General features: G+C 38.2%; 1 protein-coding gene across 1 annotated transcript in view; it reads left to right on the top strand.

Moving 5' to 3' along the window:
- The first annotated feature begins 725 nt into the window (after positions 1-725).
- The window catches only part of LOC121373909 (glutamate receptor ionotropic, kainate 1-like), a 46,761-nt gene continuing 29,908 nt past the window's right edge, over positions 726-17,578 (top strand). The window contains exons 1-3 of the mRNA XM_041500725.1: positions 726-1,089; positions 14,558-14,686; positions 16,148-16,393. Of these exons, the coding sequence (XP_041356659.1) occupies positions 990-1,089; positions 14,558-14,686; positions 16,148-16,393 (475 nt within the window). The 5' untranslated portion in view covers positions 726-989. The remainder of the gene's footprint in view (positions 1,090-14,557; positions 14,687-16,147; positions 16,394-17,578) is intronic.

Below are 17,578 nucleotides of genomic sequence, written 5' to 3'. Positions count from 1 at the left end.
CCCGTCCAGTCTTTGAAGTCTAACAATCTATATTTAATATATGAATATAACGAATTCTCCACTGATGACATATAGTATCAGGATCGGCAGACTTAGACTTATAATGTACGTTAATAAGTGGGATGTGGTTATTATGTGGACAAATAAAATGTACATATTTTCAGGTAATATTTGGTGGACTATTAAATAGATCAATGGTCTGTGATTGCATGCCTTTAATGCACTTTGGAACATTACATGTTGCATGCCTTTAATGCACTTTGGAACATTGCATGTTGCATGCCTTTAATGCACTTTGGAACATTGCATGTTCCTGGGTTTTTTTTAAGTAGAACTCCCGCCGTATAAGAATCCTTTATTAATCCTGGCACATAAGGTGAGCGCTTCCCACAGCTGATGTTTGTTGTCAGACTATAAACACGTTCATAACTGCGCCTAGAATCAAATTACGTTATGTGTGGTCTCGTAACTTTGATAGACAACGTAAGCGTGCGTAGATGTACTGACCGTGCGACGTCTAACTAAACTGTGTGTGCGCCGGTAGGAATGTAGCGTCGCGCTTAATGTGTGTTTAGTGTACATACTTGAAGAATGACTCGTTTACAAATCGCTGATTTGAGTAAAACACTCTACATGGCAAATCAATGCGTGGAACGTTGCTAGCGCCGATTAAATGGGGTAGCGATACCAGCGTAACAATATAGCGGGATAGGCCATCGGTTAACTGCGACTTGACGTGCTTCCAACTGGATAACATCGACAGTGATTCCGTACTGATGTCCTAATCCTGGCATGTTGGTGAGTTTGAAAGATGGACACTCTTTCCGCACTGCCATGACATACCGGTTGATGTATTGCAACTGGTAACACGTGGGACGTAAGCAGGGGAAGATATTCGATGATGTGGTGTGAGAACGAACCAAATTATGGGTTTCTCTATAAAACTTCGTTGTCAGATCCTAGATAGTGGGTGATCGAGTCTAGGAAACATGGAATTAACAGACGTTCACACCAGACACATGGCCGTGTGTGTGTACATGTTGTTTCACCTGTCTCAGACGACGGCTCGTGAGCACGTGCACAACATAGGTAAGTGTGTTTTAACTTTTATCATACCAGCATGTTTGGACACTACAACGTATATTACACGTTCCTCATATGACGTATAACAGCCTGAGCGTAATAAAGTTCTGTTCTAGACATTTATATTTAAGTCTATGCAGTCTATTAATGGATATCACATCGTGTTTCATGGTTTAAGCGATGCAAACCAAATGTGTACTGTCGTAATTAATCGATCATCAAATAGTGTATAATGTTTATAAATAAATAATGTCGCTTGGCATATATATGTCTATACTAGATCTGTTCATTATATCACGAGCTGGATGATTTTTGTATACAGCTGACTGTAACAATAGATTTACGGTGTAAATCTATAACCCGCCGGTGTTAATAACGCTTTGTAGAATGATAAACCAGTGATGCGTGTGCGTGAACAGTTTATGAGACAGGGTAACAGGCGGGATTATCGTATAGTACCATCATGGGATGGGTGATACCTTTTTGTAAGAAAAACATGTTTTCAAGTTTCAGGATGAAGTTTTTGTTAGGGGTTTTTTCTCTTTTTTTTCTTCTTTAGTATATTATGTTGGTGGTGGTGGTGCTTTTGTTGTTGTTGAATCATCCCTAGCATCATGGCAGCGGAATAAATATTAGGTTGTTAAGCCTAGCTTCCTGATTCGTTGCACTATATCAAATTCCGATGCTTCTGACGTAAGTTATGTATTTAGTGGCAAAAAGTATTGGCATACAAAATACCAATTGCCTAATGCATAGTTATTCGTAAATAAAACGATAACGATTGTCAATATCGTATCTTTGTATAAGATAAAGGGTATGGAATCAAATAAAACTGATGATATTCTAGAAGGTATTACCAATCGTGAAACATGTTACGTTCCCCGAGTACACCATAATGAACACAATACAGTCTATCGGTAGCATTTTACTTCATACCATAAAATAGTGTTGACGTTTGATGTTATATCACTATTTACACACTTTTGTTTTATGGTTGACAATAGTTGCGGATGCTGGGTAGTTCTAGGGAGGTTGTGCAACTGCAAAACAAGTTCACCTATTTATAGTGTTCTGTAGTACCGGTACACTAAATTGTAACATACAGTACATTATATACTTATTACATAGCACAAAACACCCAAACGAGAACCAGTACAAAATACAATTCACAAATACGGCATATATAACTAAACAGGATAAACTTTACATGCTTTATTTTACTAATTATGCTTTTAAAACATGAATAAATATATTAGACTCATACTAAATCTGATATTGAGGAAACTTGCAAATCCATGACTGACCTAAACAAAACCAAACCCACAAAAAAACCCCACAAAACCCCCCACACCATCACCAGAGGTTGTTACTAATGACGCCAGTTTTTCACTTAGTAACATTATACTAAGATTCTAAAGTCAAAAATAGATTTTGGTTTATCTCCTTCCCAGACTTAAATGAACACGTGTTTTAGTTTGTGAGGTCACGCGAGTGCTGACCTGTGATAAAATACGAGCACCAGTCGCTAAAATGAGAATAAGAAAAACAGTCTGGAGGACGCAATAGTTCCGGTTTGTTTTTATATCGTAGAACGTCTGGTTATATATACACCGTATGTTATAGATGGGGTCTTAGAAATAACTGTTTTTATTCACGATTGTACGTACTGTACATGATGTTTATTCTGACAATGTTTACACACATGCTATTTTATCATGTATTAGCATTTATTGTTTTATGAAGTTGGAAACTATTTTTGGTGTGAAATCCCGAAATCAATTATTAGGAAATAGCACGACTATATACTGGTGAGATCTGCGTATTATGGTATTTGGTTTTATGGTAAAATCTACATATTATGGTATTTAGTTTACAGTGAAATCGACATATTATGGTATTTAGTGTACAGTGAAATCTACATATTATGGTATTTAGTTTACAGTGAAATCGACATATTATGGTATTTAGTTTAGAGTCAAATCGACATATTATGGTATTTAGTTTACAGTGAAATCGACATATTATGGTATTTAGTTTGGAGTCAAATCGACATATTATGGTATTTAGTTTACAGTGAAATCGACATATTATGGTATTTAGTTTACAGTGAAATCGACATATTATGGTATTTGGTTTAGAGTCAAATCTACTTATTATGGTTTGGGGGTTAGAGTGAAATGGGGAACAAGTCAGCTTTAAGGACATGTTTTTTTATATATAACAATAAGGTCCATACTACGGTAGTGATACATTGTGAATCTAATTATTTGGTGTGACTTTATTCATGTAGGTATTTGTGTTTTACTATTGTTAAAACCATAAACACTGTCTAACTAACTATATTTGTCTAGTCACTGGCGATTTCAGATGCCAAGTCCGTGACAGATGTGCCTGAATCTTGATTGGGTATGGGTACGTAAATACGGTTCCCGTTCCCGTATATTTGTCCATTATGACCTCCTGTGGCTAACCCATCTACGGATCTGCACTGACTTGTTAAATCCCATACAATCCTGAACAGTGTGAATCCCATAAACCTTTATTTTACGGATGAATGCATCGGTAACTGCATCTAACATGTCCATTATATCAATACTAAATAATAAATTAAATAACACGGATCTAGTGCTTTTACTTGACCGCTAATGTCAAGTTAACTGTAGATTTTTATTGATTAAGTAATTTGCTTTGTTTTCTTCAAAAATTCTTTGATTGTGAAAAGTAATTAACATCTTTTCTAAAGCTAAATAAAGAGATTAATACCCATAATATCCTGATCACCAACCAACATTTAATGCCTCTGGCCATAGTACGAAAAAGACGTTAATTGAATATGGCACCTGGAAACAAAACAAGACCATTATTTCGACCCGACAGAAATGACGTTAAAACCATGTTACAAAACTCAGTGTCATAATAGTCCACCCGTTGCACCTTCTGGTGGGTTACGGCTGTTCCAGAATCGATCACATGGGTGTGTGGGGCGTCGGGTGAGGAATTGCCATTATTGTTTTGTGACCGGCCTCGGTGGCGTCGTGGTTAGGCCATCGGTCTACAGGCTGGTAGGTACTGGGTTCGGATCCCAGTCGAGGCATGGGATTTTTAATCCAGATACCGACTCCAAACCCTGAGTGAGTGCTCCGCAAGACTCAATAGGTAGGTGTAAACCACTTGCACCGACCAGTGATCCATAACTGGTTCAACAAATGCCATGGTTTGTGTTATCCTGCCTGTGGGAAGTGCAAATAAAAGATCCCTTGCTGCCTGTCGTAAAAGAGTAGCCTATGTGGCGACAGCGGGTTTCCTCTAAAAAACAGTGTCAGAATGACCATATGTTTGACGTCCAATAGCCGATGATAAGATAAAAAAATCAATGTGCTCTAGTGGCGTCGTTAAATAAAACAAACCTTTTTATTGTTTTGTGTTGCTGGTTTCCTGCAATCTTTTGTTTAAAATACTAGTATACGGTTTAAACAAAATCTTATTTCATGAGTTTTTGGTATGCAAAACAAAAATCCCTCCTGTCCAGTTATGTGATACATTCCCCGTTGGTTTCTTCGATTGGCCATTTGTTAGTGATGGTCCAATGATCGATTATAATCTAACAATGATCGGTTTGGCTCTATCGATGTGATGATCGATGATAAATATCCATAATCGATTTTGCGGGGTAAATGTTAACTAACCGTACCTCCAGTTTAGATGATGAAATTGATGTAAATGTGTTGGCGTTGGCTTTTGTTTTCATGTGTAAATAAAGAATAAGATATTATATAGTTAATAAAGGTCAAATTAGCCATTTGTAGGGTCTAGATCCCAGTGAACATAATAACAAGTGCATGGTCCTTATTATTGAAATCCTTCTTATGCTCAAATAATTCTAAACGATTGAGTAATCGAAACTTGATCGGCTGGTGTCAATCGATTATAACCTATGATTGATGAAGGAATTCCAACCGATTCCCAACACTACCATGTGACTGCATGGTGTGCTCCAAGTCGCTTCAGTCAGTGTTGAGGAAACGGGTCAATGAGTAAACCATTTGTACATTCCGGGTGGTCTGAACCAGCCGAGTCTGGCATGGTGCTCAGTCTGTTGTAGTGTGTCGACACGCTGACCCAAATGTCTAGTCAGTTCCTAACTACAGCCTTTTGTCGTTTGTCAGCTGTGGTGGGTCGCAGGATCGATCGCTCTTAGTGGTATATCACAGGTCCTGGTATGTATTGTACTGCCTATGGGGAAGTGTATACAAAAGATCCCTTGCTACACAGATACGACCCTAAGGGAAAGTTAATTCCTTTGTTTATCGACACCACTGGAGCACGTTGATTTATTAATCATCGGCTACTGGATGTCAAACATTTATGATAGGAAGTCTTAAAGGAAACCGGCTACATCTTTCTATTAGCAGCAAGGGATCTTTATATGTATTTTCCTCCAATAGTCATGACAGCACCAACGACGGCCTTTGATATACCAGTCGTGGGACACTGACTGGGACGGGAAAAAAACATTCAGGGAATGGGTCCACTGAGGTGGTTTAATCCTACGAGGCAAGCACCTCACGCAATCGCTCTACCAACTGAGCTAGATCCCGCCCTCTGGCCCTGAGGATACGAGTATAACACAGTGAGGATATGTAACAGGTCAACGGTCCACGTGTTATTACTACATCTGTGACGGACTTAGTTTTTATTTAGCAGAATCTGTGAAATGCAGCTGTTCTGGTTAATTACATACTAAACCTGCATTGGTCATGGTTTGTTTCTCTGACAGTCATAACAGATAACGATCTTCTCAAAACTAGTCTATGTTATCTTTATCTCTTTATCTCTTTATCTGTTAACATGTGGTCACACATGTTGTTTTTCAAACTGTCATAAGCTGTATATAATTAACATGGGTGTCAGCAGGAATGTTTTCGGGTGGGGGTGATAAGACGTAGGCGCATAATGAAGTTTAGGTATGGTCAGGCATGTGCGGGCACGGCGAAAATAGGTGAACATTTATGAGGGGAATCGGAGGGGGGGGGGGGGCGCTGAGGAAAATAGATCCAGACGCCCATCCTCACCCTAATTTGTTTTCCGTGGAAGGTTTAGCGATGCAAAACCGCGTGATAGCAACACATTGCATTCAATAATAATATGTAACTTTATTCGCATTAGGCCTAATGGTCTTTGAGCACATAATATATACATATATACAGATATATAATGTTAGTATACAACTTTTATAACGTAAAATCGCATTGACGTTTAATTCGGATAATGATAGAAAGGAATGTTTATTTAAACTATGTCTATTTGGTGTCTGGTATATGGTTTATTGTGAGAGACAAACAGATAGAGAGAGAGCTGTCAGAGAGAGAGGAGGGAAAGATATAAAGTGATACAGGAGGGATGAGATACAGACACAGAGTGAGACAGAGAAAGAGACAGGCGGTGAACACGTTACCATAAGCGTACGAAACAGGAGGCAGTAAATCAAATTCGGGCTCGTGCCAAAAATATAGAGATTGCCTGAAACGTTTTCACCATATACCACTATTTCCATCATTCTACACACAATAGTTGTAATCCACGTAAAAATGCGTAGTGATTCGTTCGCAACCCTATTATATATAGCTGATTGGCAGTAATGCTAATATGAATAAATGTTGTTGTCCCAATTTCAGCATTTTCATTTAATTTTGGCAAAAATGAGTCTGCCTCCACCCCCCTTCCACTTCTAAAACTGGGAGCCCATATGCCTTGCTGTCACACATGTTACTACTTTCAGGACGCAGCACTTTCGCACACGCAGGGCAGAACATACCATGGTATTTAATGTACCAGTCATGTGGAGACTGCTTGGTGCGGAGGAAAGACCGAGTCTACTGAGGCCGGTTGATTCTGCGACCCACCAGATCCCAAGTGACGCTCTACCACTGAGCTGATCGCGACCCTCGGTGAAAGAATGCATGAATGAATGAATGAATGTTTAACGACACCCCAGCACGAAAAATACATCAGCTATTGGGTGTCAAAATATGGTAAATGCAAAACATGAAGTGATGATCAACATCAATATAAAAATCCAAAAAAAGTGTAAAGAACTGTGCAAAAATACAAATATCACAGATAGATCAAATTAAATTTAGAGTAAAAGTCAGTATCACGCAAAAAATGTGAAAGTAATTCTGGATGGAATCGATATGATTCCATCATATTACGTTGGCCAAATATATCTTTTCGAGTTTCTTTAAGATGCTTACACTCCACCAAAATGTGGCTCACCGTCAGAATACACTGACAGTGCTCACACTGAGGTAGAGGATCTTTCTTTAAAATAAATGAATGGGTCAAATATGTATGACCGATGCGAGCACGACACAAGACTATTTCTGAGTGAAAGAGACACCTTGATCTCGTCTGATTATGGTCGTGTAAATCAGTAATGTTTCCAAGAGAAGTAAGCAAAAACAATGTCAGTAATTCTGGTAAAGAAATTTACTTTTAACCTGGACATGTTAACCTTTCACGTAATTACGTAACAGCTGCCTAATAGATCTCCTTTCTCTCATTACTGTCAGAGGTATTCCCGGAATAAATTTAATTTTAAGGTGTACCCTACCACAGGGGATAACTTGGTATCAGTTGCCTTTTACTTCCACTTCTTTTTCAATTAATCTAATTCACAGACAAACTGTAGATAGAAATAGAAGAAATTTAATATCTTAGTTAAATATTCTAGTTTGCAAGAATTTGTATTTAAAAAATGAAAACGGAACCGTTACGTGATTAGTGCGGGGGGGGGGGGGTGGTAAACTACGAAAAAGTTTTCTCTTTTTAGTCTTATTTTGTTAGTTTGTTTTGTTTAACGACACCACAAGACAAGGGCACATTGATTGATTAATCATCAGCTATTGGATGTCAAACATTTGGTAATTTTTACACATAGTTAACCCGCTACACTGTTTTCATTTGTAGCAAGAGATCTCTTATATATGCACCGTCGCGCAGACAGGACAACACTTATAACACATATAACACTTATAACACATATAACACTTATAACACGGCCTTGGATATACCAGTCGTCGTGCACTGGCCTGAACGAGAAATAGCCCAATGGGCCTACTGACGGGTTCGATTCCAAGCGAGCGCTTTACCTCGGACAAATGGAACTTGTTTGGTTGTTCAAGACTTAGAGAATATGAAAAGTGCATGTCGCATTCTGGCTAGAAACATATTCACTGCATAGACAAATGAACATTGAGATCATCATAAAGATTAAGAAGATAAACTGATAATATGTACGATCATGTTTTGTTTTGCATTAGTAACGATATATCTTTTATCTACCGACATATCTAGTACGTAAATGTTACGATGATGACTTTGGTATTGATGATCCATTGGATTGTTTTGCACTTACTTTATTTTGTAGATTATATTTGTGTTTGTACATTAATGATTATTTGAATATCACAATTAACAACAAGCTTTGGGTGTCACTGTAATGGAAATATTATAAACGACATAGCATCGAGTGTCCGTGATAACACAATGATTAGTACTACATCATTTGGGTCGGTTAAATTGCGTCCTTTGATACACTGGATCAAAATGACATAGCGCTTGTCGGTCTAGCTGGCGATAATATCGGTCACTTAACTCGAGGTCGATAAAAACTAATGTGAATCTGATAAGGTATTGACATACAACAAGGCCTAGTTTGATTCCATCGCATTGGGGACAAAGGTCTATAAAATGACATTATGGCGATTTGGTTCTTTATACTGTATTCGGAACATTTGTCATAATAACTTGACGATGTTTTAGTATCATGGCTGGTTCTCGCGTGTTATCCAACCAAATACAGCATGCAGGTGACATGGCCCCTTCTAATTAGATTTTATGTAATCAAATACATTTTATGTTTTATGCATAACCTCCTAACGTGTAGCTGTCTACTTGATGTTCAGGAATGCATCTCCTGGGTGCAATCTCTTGAATCCAACCTAGGTTAGAAGGTACAGTCTATTACAAACAAATGAGGGTGTATACTTATGTTTGTCTTTTGAGCATGCTACCCGAGAAAGGGCGAGAAGTAGCCTAGTGGTAAAGCCCTCGGCTGATACGCGGTCAATCTAAGATAGATCCCCGTCGGTGTGCCTATTGGGCTATTTTTCGTTTCAGCCAGTGCTCCAAAACTGGTGTGACAAAGGCTGTGGTATGTACTATCATGTCTGTTGAGAGAGAGAGAGAGAGAGAGAGAGAGAGAGAGAGAGAGAGAGAGAGAGAGAGAGAGAGAGTATGTTTTACATGCCCCTATACCACTAAGGTTTCGGGCATTGTCTGTTGAATGGTGCATTTAAAAGATCACTTGCTGCTAAGTCGAAGGAGTAGCCCATGGAGTGGCGGCAATGGGTTTTCTTTTTCATTATCTGTGTGGTCCTTAACGATATGTTCGACGACATATTAACCGTAATTAAAATGTGTTGAGTGCGTCGTTAAATAAAACATTTCTTTCTTTGCTATCTGAGAAAGTGACTCAGCTGGCTCGACTACTCTTGCCGCAGATAGCATGCACTGTTCCAGACAGATGGCACCCACTATGGCGTTTTATAAAAAATAAAAAAATGAATCATAGACGACTTATCATTCGTGGGTTCTCAAACCACCAAATTACACTAGGTTGTTTTCTTTCCTTCTTTTTTGCTTTCTTTCTTGCTTTGTTTTTATTAAAGAATAGGAATCCCAGCAGTGTCTCAAAACATTATCCAAAAACAAAGTTACATAATGTCCTGAATGGGAAAGAAAAAAAATCATAATCACAATGAAATCTTAAACATTATTCAAAAACAAAGTTACATGGTCCTGGATGGGAAAGAGAAAAATCATAATCACAATAAAATCTTAAACATTATTTAAAAACAAAGTTACATAATGTCCTGGATGGGAAAGAGTAAAATCATAATCACAATAAAATTTTAAACAGTTACTGTATCCAAAACCAAAATAAAAAAATCCGTAGCAATGTCAATATGATCAAGAAAAGTAATTTTAAAAATCTTAAATTATATTTTGAGGATTTAATTGCAAGTATTGGCAAAGCGCACTTAGTTAATGGTGGTAAACATATGACATACGTAATAACTGGCTTCCATTTGAATGAATACTTGTTATGTATTTTATATTCTTCGCCAATGATTCTCGAGGAAACCACTATTTACGCCGAGTGGCGGCACATTACAATTATTCTGATATTCTTAGGTAAATTTGGCAAAGATTACATGTGGGATCAATTACTTTGTAACTGTTTATTATCACGAATACTTAGCAAAACAAATATCGTGATATAGCACTTGCAGCGTGGAGAATGCACTTAAATTAAATCGTTAATAAATTTTGTCTAGCTGCCTGCATTAATTTATCACCACGGGTGGTTAATAAGCGTGTCAATCATGTATATCATTTACATTAAGTGTGATTATTGGAGTTAAGTTACGCGAGTAGTTAGAGATTACGTGCTGACACATTATGCAAACAAACGACGCACTCAACACATTTTATTTACGGTCATTTATATGGCGTCAGACATATGGCTAAGGACAACACATATAGAGAGAGGAGACCCGCTGTCGCCACTTCATGGGCTACTCTTTTCGATCTTGTATATGCACCATCCCACAGACAGGGTAGTACATACCACGACCTTTGATATACCGGTCGTGGTACACTGGCTGGAACGAAAAATGGCGCAATGGGCCCACCGACGGGGATCGATCCCAGGCCGACCGCGTATCAAGCGAACGCTTTACCACTGGGCTACGTCCCGTCCCCATTATGCAAAAAAGCCTGCATACGAATCCAATAGCCAACAACACAAAAAGCCTGCATACGAATCCAATAGCCAACAACACAAAAAGCCTGCATACGAATCCAATAGCCATCAACACAAAAAGCCTGCATACGAATCCAATAGCCAACAACATAAAAAAAACCCCAATATTTTAGCAAAATCCAAAATTCATTGGCCCTGTTGTTGAGTTTATTACTAAGATCAAGTGATCGTAGCGTCACCACTCTGTCTAAAAATCTTTTGGACTCTATATATCTGTGTAGATACGAAATATGTCGTATTCAGATTTGCAGACGAAATTTCAAAAGATCAGACCGACAATTACTTTACTGAGCATCCATCAACTGATGTGTTCTTTCATTCACTGACGGTTCGAGCACGTCTATCGTGGGCTTATATTATACTACACCAGTTTACTAGCCAGAAAATACAATGACAATACCTAATGACATGCAGTTGTATCACACATCTTACTGATGGCAGACATGGCAGTATTCACTGTTTAAAATTGGAGACTCCGCGATTAAATGATGTTTGTTATAGTACTACCCACATCGAACGCGATCCTGACAAAAAGAGCGTGTTCCGATAAGTGTGTAATCTTCAAAAAACGTATGGATTCTTTTCTTTTACGTCCGTCTATGTCGCGAACAATAACAGAAAGAGCCTTGTTATCAAAATAAATCGGAATAACTCGGAAACGTGTGTTTACTGACTAACGAATATTTTAGCAGACGCCATTCGTTTTAAAATTATTAGATTAGTTCCCGTGTCAGCTGATGCTCGACTTGTCGTTGGTCAAATATTGTCACGTGTACTCTTTTTGTCTATGGAAAAGTATATACATGAGATATATCCTTGAATGTTTTTGACCAACTGTTGCAATTACCTGGGACCATATAAGATATTTAATGAACTGCACGGTCGATTAGGCTGTGGCCGAGTATCGTTGAACAAACATTCACCGTTTCACAGCTAACACTGAGTATGTTTTCAATAGTTATTATAGTCTTACCTAACCAAAACTAGTAAAGAGTGGGTAAAAAGAGGACTTAGGGCACAGTAATATGGGGTCTTCACCAGCTAGAAAACAAAAACAACAGCCTTTTTCTGGTTTGAAGAAACTACCACTTGTTCCTTCACTCAGTACGACCCTGAAATCGTATGCCGTTAGTATAGTTTAAAGCCGCACACCCTAGTTCCATCCAGCGAAAATAAATTATAATTTGGTTAATCTACAAACCTGTAACACACTTAGATCACGTTTTTATCAAATGGAGTGAAAAAGCAGGTTTTATATCGATAAATACCATGGAAATCCCCATGTCCCAATTGCTTGAAATAATTTTGAAAGTTAGTATTCTGATGTCACCGTTAGAAGCACAACAATGCCTACGTCACGACAAATTTCACAGACTTGGGGTGCGTTCGTTTCACCTCTCCTGGACATGTTCCAACTGTTCTGTCCTGGTTGTATCCCCTCTCCAGATATCGTAAGACTTAGCAAAATTATTGGTTTTAAGGGTTTGCAACGTTTTGTATTGAGACACTTACTTGTCTGAACTTTATTGTTACTGAAAATGTTCACGAACTGTGAAGAAAAATCTCACAAATAAACAACAACAAATCGGATGTTGATTGCACGAACCGTGCACGAGAAAACAAACCGAACCAAAATGATAACGGTCACGTGATATACCAACGTCTGTGACATTAAAAATAGATTGGACCTCGCTTGCTTAACAGTTTTTTCTCGACAACACGTTTTGTGGAAAAAATGCATTTCGTGGTTTTACAAACATCAGGATTACCAAAAAGCACTTCAGGTGAATGTGTATTCTAAATAATAAAATGTAAGTAAAGTGCAATTTTATTTGTGAAAAATGGGGTTTAATAGCGAAAAACAACGCCGTAATGGTTAACAAATAAACGTAACTAGGGTGTGTCCCTTTAAGAGTCTAGACTTTCAGTGGGATGTCCAGACTTTCACCGATATGTCTTAGCAGAGTCCACCTAGTAAGACTGATGGTAGATACAGGATGTGTATCAATTGGTTTGTGTGTATGTAAGTTAATGAAAGATACAGCTGTTATCTCCCGCCTTTCAGTCCTATAATTATTCCAGCTGTGGAAAGCCTCGGGTGTATGATTAATGTAACAATTAGTTTAGGTTATCTTCGATGTGTGCTCTGCACTCCCGAAACGCCCATTGCATGTCGTTTGTGCCTTTACAGATGAAGAGATATATACGCTTGGGAATAGCGATACATCATCGCCTACAATGTCAGTACTATGGTATAGTTAAAATATTTTATGGACGTCTCTCTGCTACATATGGGCTTGCGTTCATATTTCGCATGCACTGGTACACCTGGAGCAATCACAATTGTGCCGGAGATTTGTTAACACAAATTTGTGGGTTTTGTCTTCCGGAATGTCATTGATGAAGCGGGGTAATAATGCTGGTGTCATGAATGAAAATGGTATTTGTAAGGTGATGAATATAAGACTCCATCATATGTGGTCATGTGGAATAGAAAAAATACACCCGAGGTGGTGGAAATTTCGACCAGGGATTAGGCTTGCTGAGTTCCATGGTCGAAATCTTCACCACCGAGCGTGTACGTTTTCTGTCCCATATGACCGTATATGATGGGAGTCTTTTTTATCTCATTCATTCCGTAAATAAACCATTATTTTACACGAATAGGCAAAGATGGCTGAACAAGTAACGTTTTTATTTTACCATTTTATCATAAATAAACTATAATATTTATCGTGTTTGTTTGACACAAATTAACAAGATAGCTTTTATAATGAAGGTTTTAATAATTTAAAACTGTATCTAATGACCTCACCTCACCATGTGACATTAATATTACGTCATATATTACCAACGACGTCATGTTAAACAAGTGCGCGTGATATCTCATGTAGGATAGATAGAAATTTCTCACATAGCTTTCTTTCATGGGATAGCTCTGTCCTATATACCTGAGGATGAGACAATTAGGAGTCCCCAATCCTAACATTACCAATGTATTTTGGGGCAATAACAAATCTAACAAAAAAGAAGGTATTTGTCTTCATAATGATACTAATATGATGGTAATGATATTCATATCTTAAAGAAACTTTCCTGAGTTTGCAGTCATTGTAACATTGAAAGATATTTTCCTGTTTAGAATATCAGTATCTGTATAAACAAGGTGTTTAATTTGCTGTCGCCCTATTTCTATAATAGCCCAAATCAGATTTTACCTACCAATAATTTCGAAAAACTAAATATTAGGACGAAAATCAACAGTGACTGCTGCAAACAGCAGACGACCGCAATCGCATTATATATGCAGAAACTGGTATTCTAAACAAGAAAATGTATTTAATATGTAATTTTACTCGTCAAAAAGGCTTTGTTAATGGTAAATATTTCATAATGGTTGCAAACTCAGAACAGTCCTTTTAATGTTTTGTTGTTGTTGTTGTTCTAAACAAGAAAATATATCTTTCAAACTCAGAACAGTATTTTTAATCGAATTTGTTGTTATTATTATCTAGTTACTGTTGTTGTTGTTGTTGTTGTGTTGTTTTTAAGAATATTTACAGCAGACTGCCTGTCTACTTGCAGGTTTTTTGTCAGGTGAGGATGACGTCAAGGTAAATTTGATGGAGCTGATTGCCCGGACACACCACGCGACGACGAACGCTCTCTTCCTACACGACCTGCCGCAAGACGAGTTCAACGCGTACGCACAAGGTGCGACTTTCTGTACAACTGTTGCAGGGACTCTCCTTAGTTTGCTGCCGTTGTAACATGTTTCTGGCTAATAGATCCTTTTACATGATTAAAATTAAATAGGAATTACATGTTCTTGTTTAGAATATCCTGAGAGCCTTCAGAAATGTTTATGAAAGACACTCAGAGGGCATTTCGCGACATAAAGCATCCTTGTCTAAAATCATGTTTGATGCAATGCCCTATTTTGACCTTGCACATGCCTGTTCACCTTTGTAGTAAAATAATCTTGTACATTTCAACTAAGGTCTTGATTGCTGTAGGTTGTGCTCATGGCCGGTACCACCGGTGAGGTAGGATATGCTCACCTTTCGCGAACACGTAATATCATCACTGTTTTTACAGTGATTAATGAGTGCGTGTTATCACATCTGTATATATTACGCAGAGCGCTATCCTTTGCAAGTTTGGATTTTCTAATGTAATGTTAGTCGTTGAAAATTCATTACTTTTCTGAAACCTGTTACAATGGCAAAAAACTCGGGACAGACAATTTAATGCAGACACATGCACAAGGAATTTGGTGCACCCATACTCCTTGTGTACACACCAGCCGATGCATACATGTGCATATTTGTACAAAAATATCAATATTGCACTTTCTCACGTATAAGTGGATATTTGATCTAAAATCATCAGAATACTAGAGACCTGAGTCATTGCGACATGTTATAGTAATGGTTGTTCCATCAGTTGTTACGTAATTCGGTTATTCTAGTAAGATTGTACTCCCATAGCAGGATAGTTCAGGGCAGACGCGTAGTGTTTGATTAGTAAATTACAGTGATTCATGGAAGGATTCACGATCTGGACGAATATGTTAATAGTTGCGTCATTTAGATTTAATAAAATGTATTTTAGTGCAAATTATAAACCAAATCTCTTAATAGTATTTTACCGGTGGTTTTTGAAAGTTAAAGTTTGTTTTGTTTAACGACACCACTATAGCACATTGATGTATTACTCATCGGCTATTGGATGTCAAACATATGGTAATTTTGACATACAGTTTTAGCGAGGAAACCCGCTACATTTCTTCCATTAGTAGCAAGGGATATTTTATATGCACCATCCCACAGATAGGATAGCACATCTCACGGCCTTTGGTATACCAGTCGTGGTGCGCTGGCTGGAACGAAAAATAGCCTAATGGCCTACCGACGTGGGGATCGATCTCAAACCGACCGCGCATCAGACGAGCCTTTTACCACTGGGCTACGTCCCACTCCTTGGTGGTTTTGAAAGTAATTCAGTTTCCTCGCAAAGTATAATTATGGCTTGGATATTCAGTATTAAGAGCAATTACAATTTAATAATATTTGTTTTCAATTTGATAGCAATCGACATAAAACATATGCAATAACTGAAACTATAAGGAATGGTTTTTTTAACTTTATTTTTATTTCTTTATTTATTTTGCAGTGTATGACGACCTCAAGACTAAAAATTTGTCGGCTGTAATCGGTCCCTACAATAAAGTGTTTGCCGCTGTCACTGACACGTTGAAGATTTTATACTGCGTCACTTCTATTTCACCAGCCAATCGCAAGTCGGCACGTGGTCTGTTTGAGGTGTTTCCGGAAGCCAAGGTGTTTGCACGGGCGGTCTCTGATCTCACGGAATATTACGCCTACACTAAAATAGCTGTCATATCAGATTCACTTCCAGGTTAGAATACACAATCATCAGTGTACATTGCGAAAGATATTCTTCGATTACAGTAATATATATGTTCATATTCCAATGCCCATTCGTTTTATTATAATTAAGTCCATATTTTACCACATTTGTCTCTCTCTCTCTCTCTCTCTCTCTCTCTCTCTCTCTCTCTCTCTCTCTCTCTCTCTCTCTCTCTCTCTCTCTCTCTCTCCCGTGTGTGCATTTTCTCTATATATCACTCTCTCGGTAAAACATATACAGAGCATAAAACATTTTAAATACGTGTTTAAGTACTAAAAGTAAAATGAGGTTAGTACTTGTAGATTTGTCAATGAATTAATGGTTATATTGATTACATGTTTTACATACTGCTTACCTTCACTTATAAACACACACACACACACACACACACACACAGAGAGAGAGAGAGAGAGAGAGAGAGAGAGAGAGAGAGAGAGACAGACAGACAGACACACACACACACACACACACACACACACAGAGAGACAGAGACACACAGAGAGAGACACACATGAGTCGAGTTGTTATCAAGCATGTGGTTATTTTCATCTAATTATGTATAAGATTATGACCAAAAAGATGAAAAAGCATGTTCAAGGTCAGAATAGGGTATGACATCAGACATTATTTAGTCAGATATGCTTATTATGGTGAGAGACAGGGCCTACAGATTAAAAGACAAGCCATATAGCATTCACGAGCAGTTTCCCTCAGCGATAGAGGACCGTCGTAAAAAAAACTGTATCCGGATGCTAAGAGAGCCATGCAAGCTGGACATAAAACGCGAATGATGCGAGACAGGCTTTTCATTGACGGCAAGCTGTATGAAGAATCTGACCCACCCCAAGCTGACCCGCGATCTTACCGGGATGTCGTACAAGTAAAGCCTAACAGTAACAGTGCACGCTCTAGAAGGCGTAGTGAGCCCAAGGAACATAACCCTAGACCTGCTTCGAAACGCCCGCGAACGGCTACGCCAACATCGGACAACCTCCCTCCACACAGATCGAACGATAGCGCAGAATAGGACAGTGCGGCGGGGGTGGGGGGGGGGTGCATCCACAAAGTATGATGTATTAAAAATATGTTCATGGCATATTCAACGTGGTGCAGCCGACAAAATCAAGAACGCAGACTTTGTTAAATTATTTGATAACAGTGATATCGTGTTTT

The sequence above is a fragment of the Gigantopelta aegis genome, chromosome 6 (genome assembly GCF_016097555.1).
Source record: "Gigantopelta aegis isolate Gae_Host chromosome 6, Gae_host_genome, whole genome shotgun sequence".
Taxonomy (NCBI): domain Eukaryota; kingdom Metazoa; phylum Mollusca; class Gastropoda; order Neomphalida; family Peltospiridae; genus Gigantopelta; species Gigantopelta aegis.
Note: the sequence above shows the minus strand (reverse complement) of the source record. Positions and strands in the feature narration are given on the sequence as shown.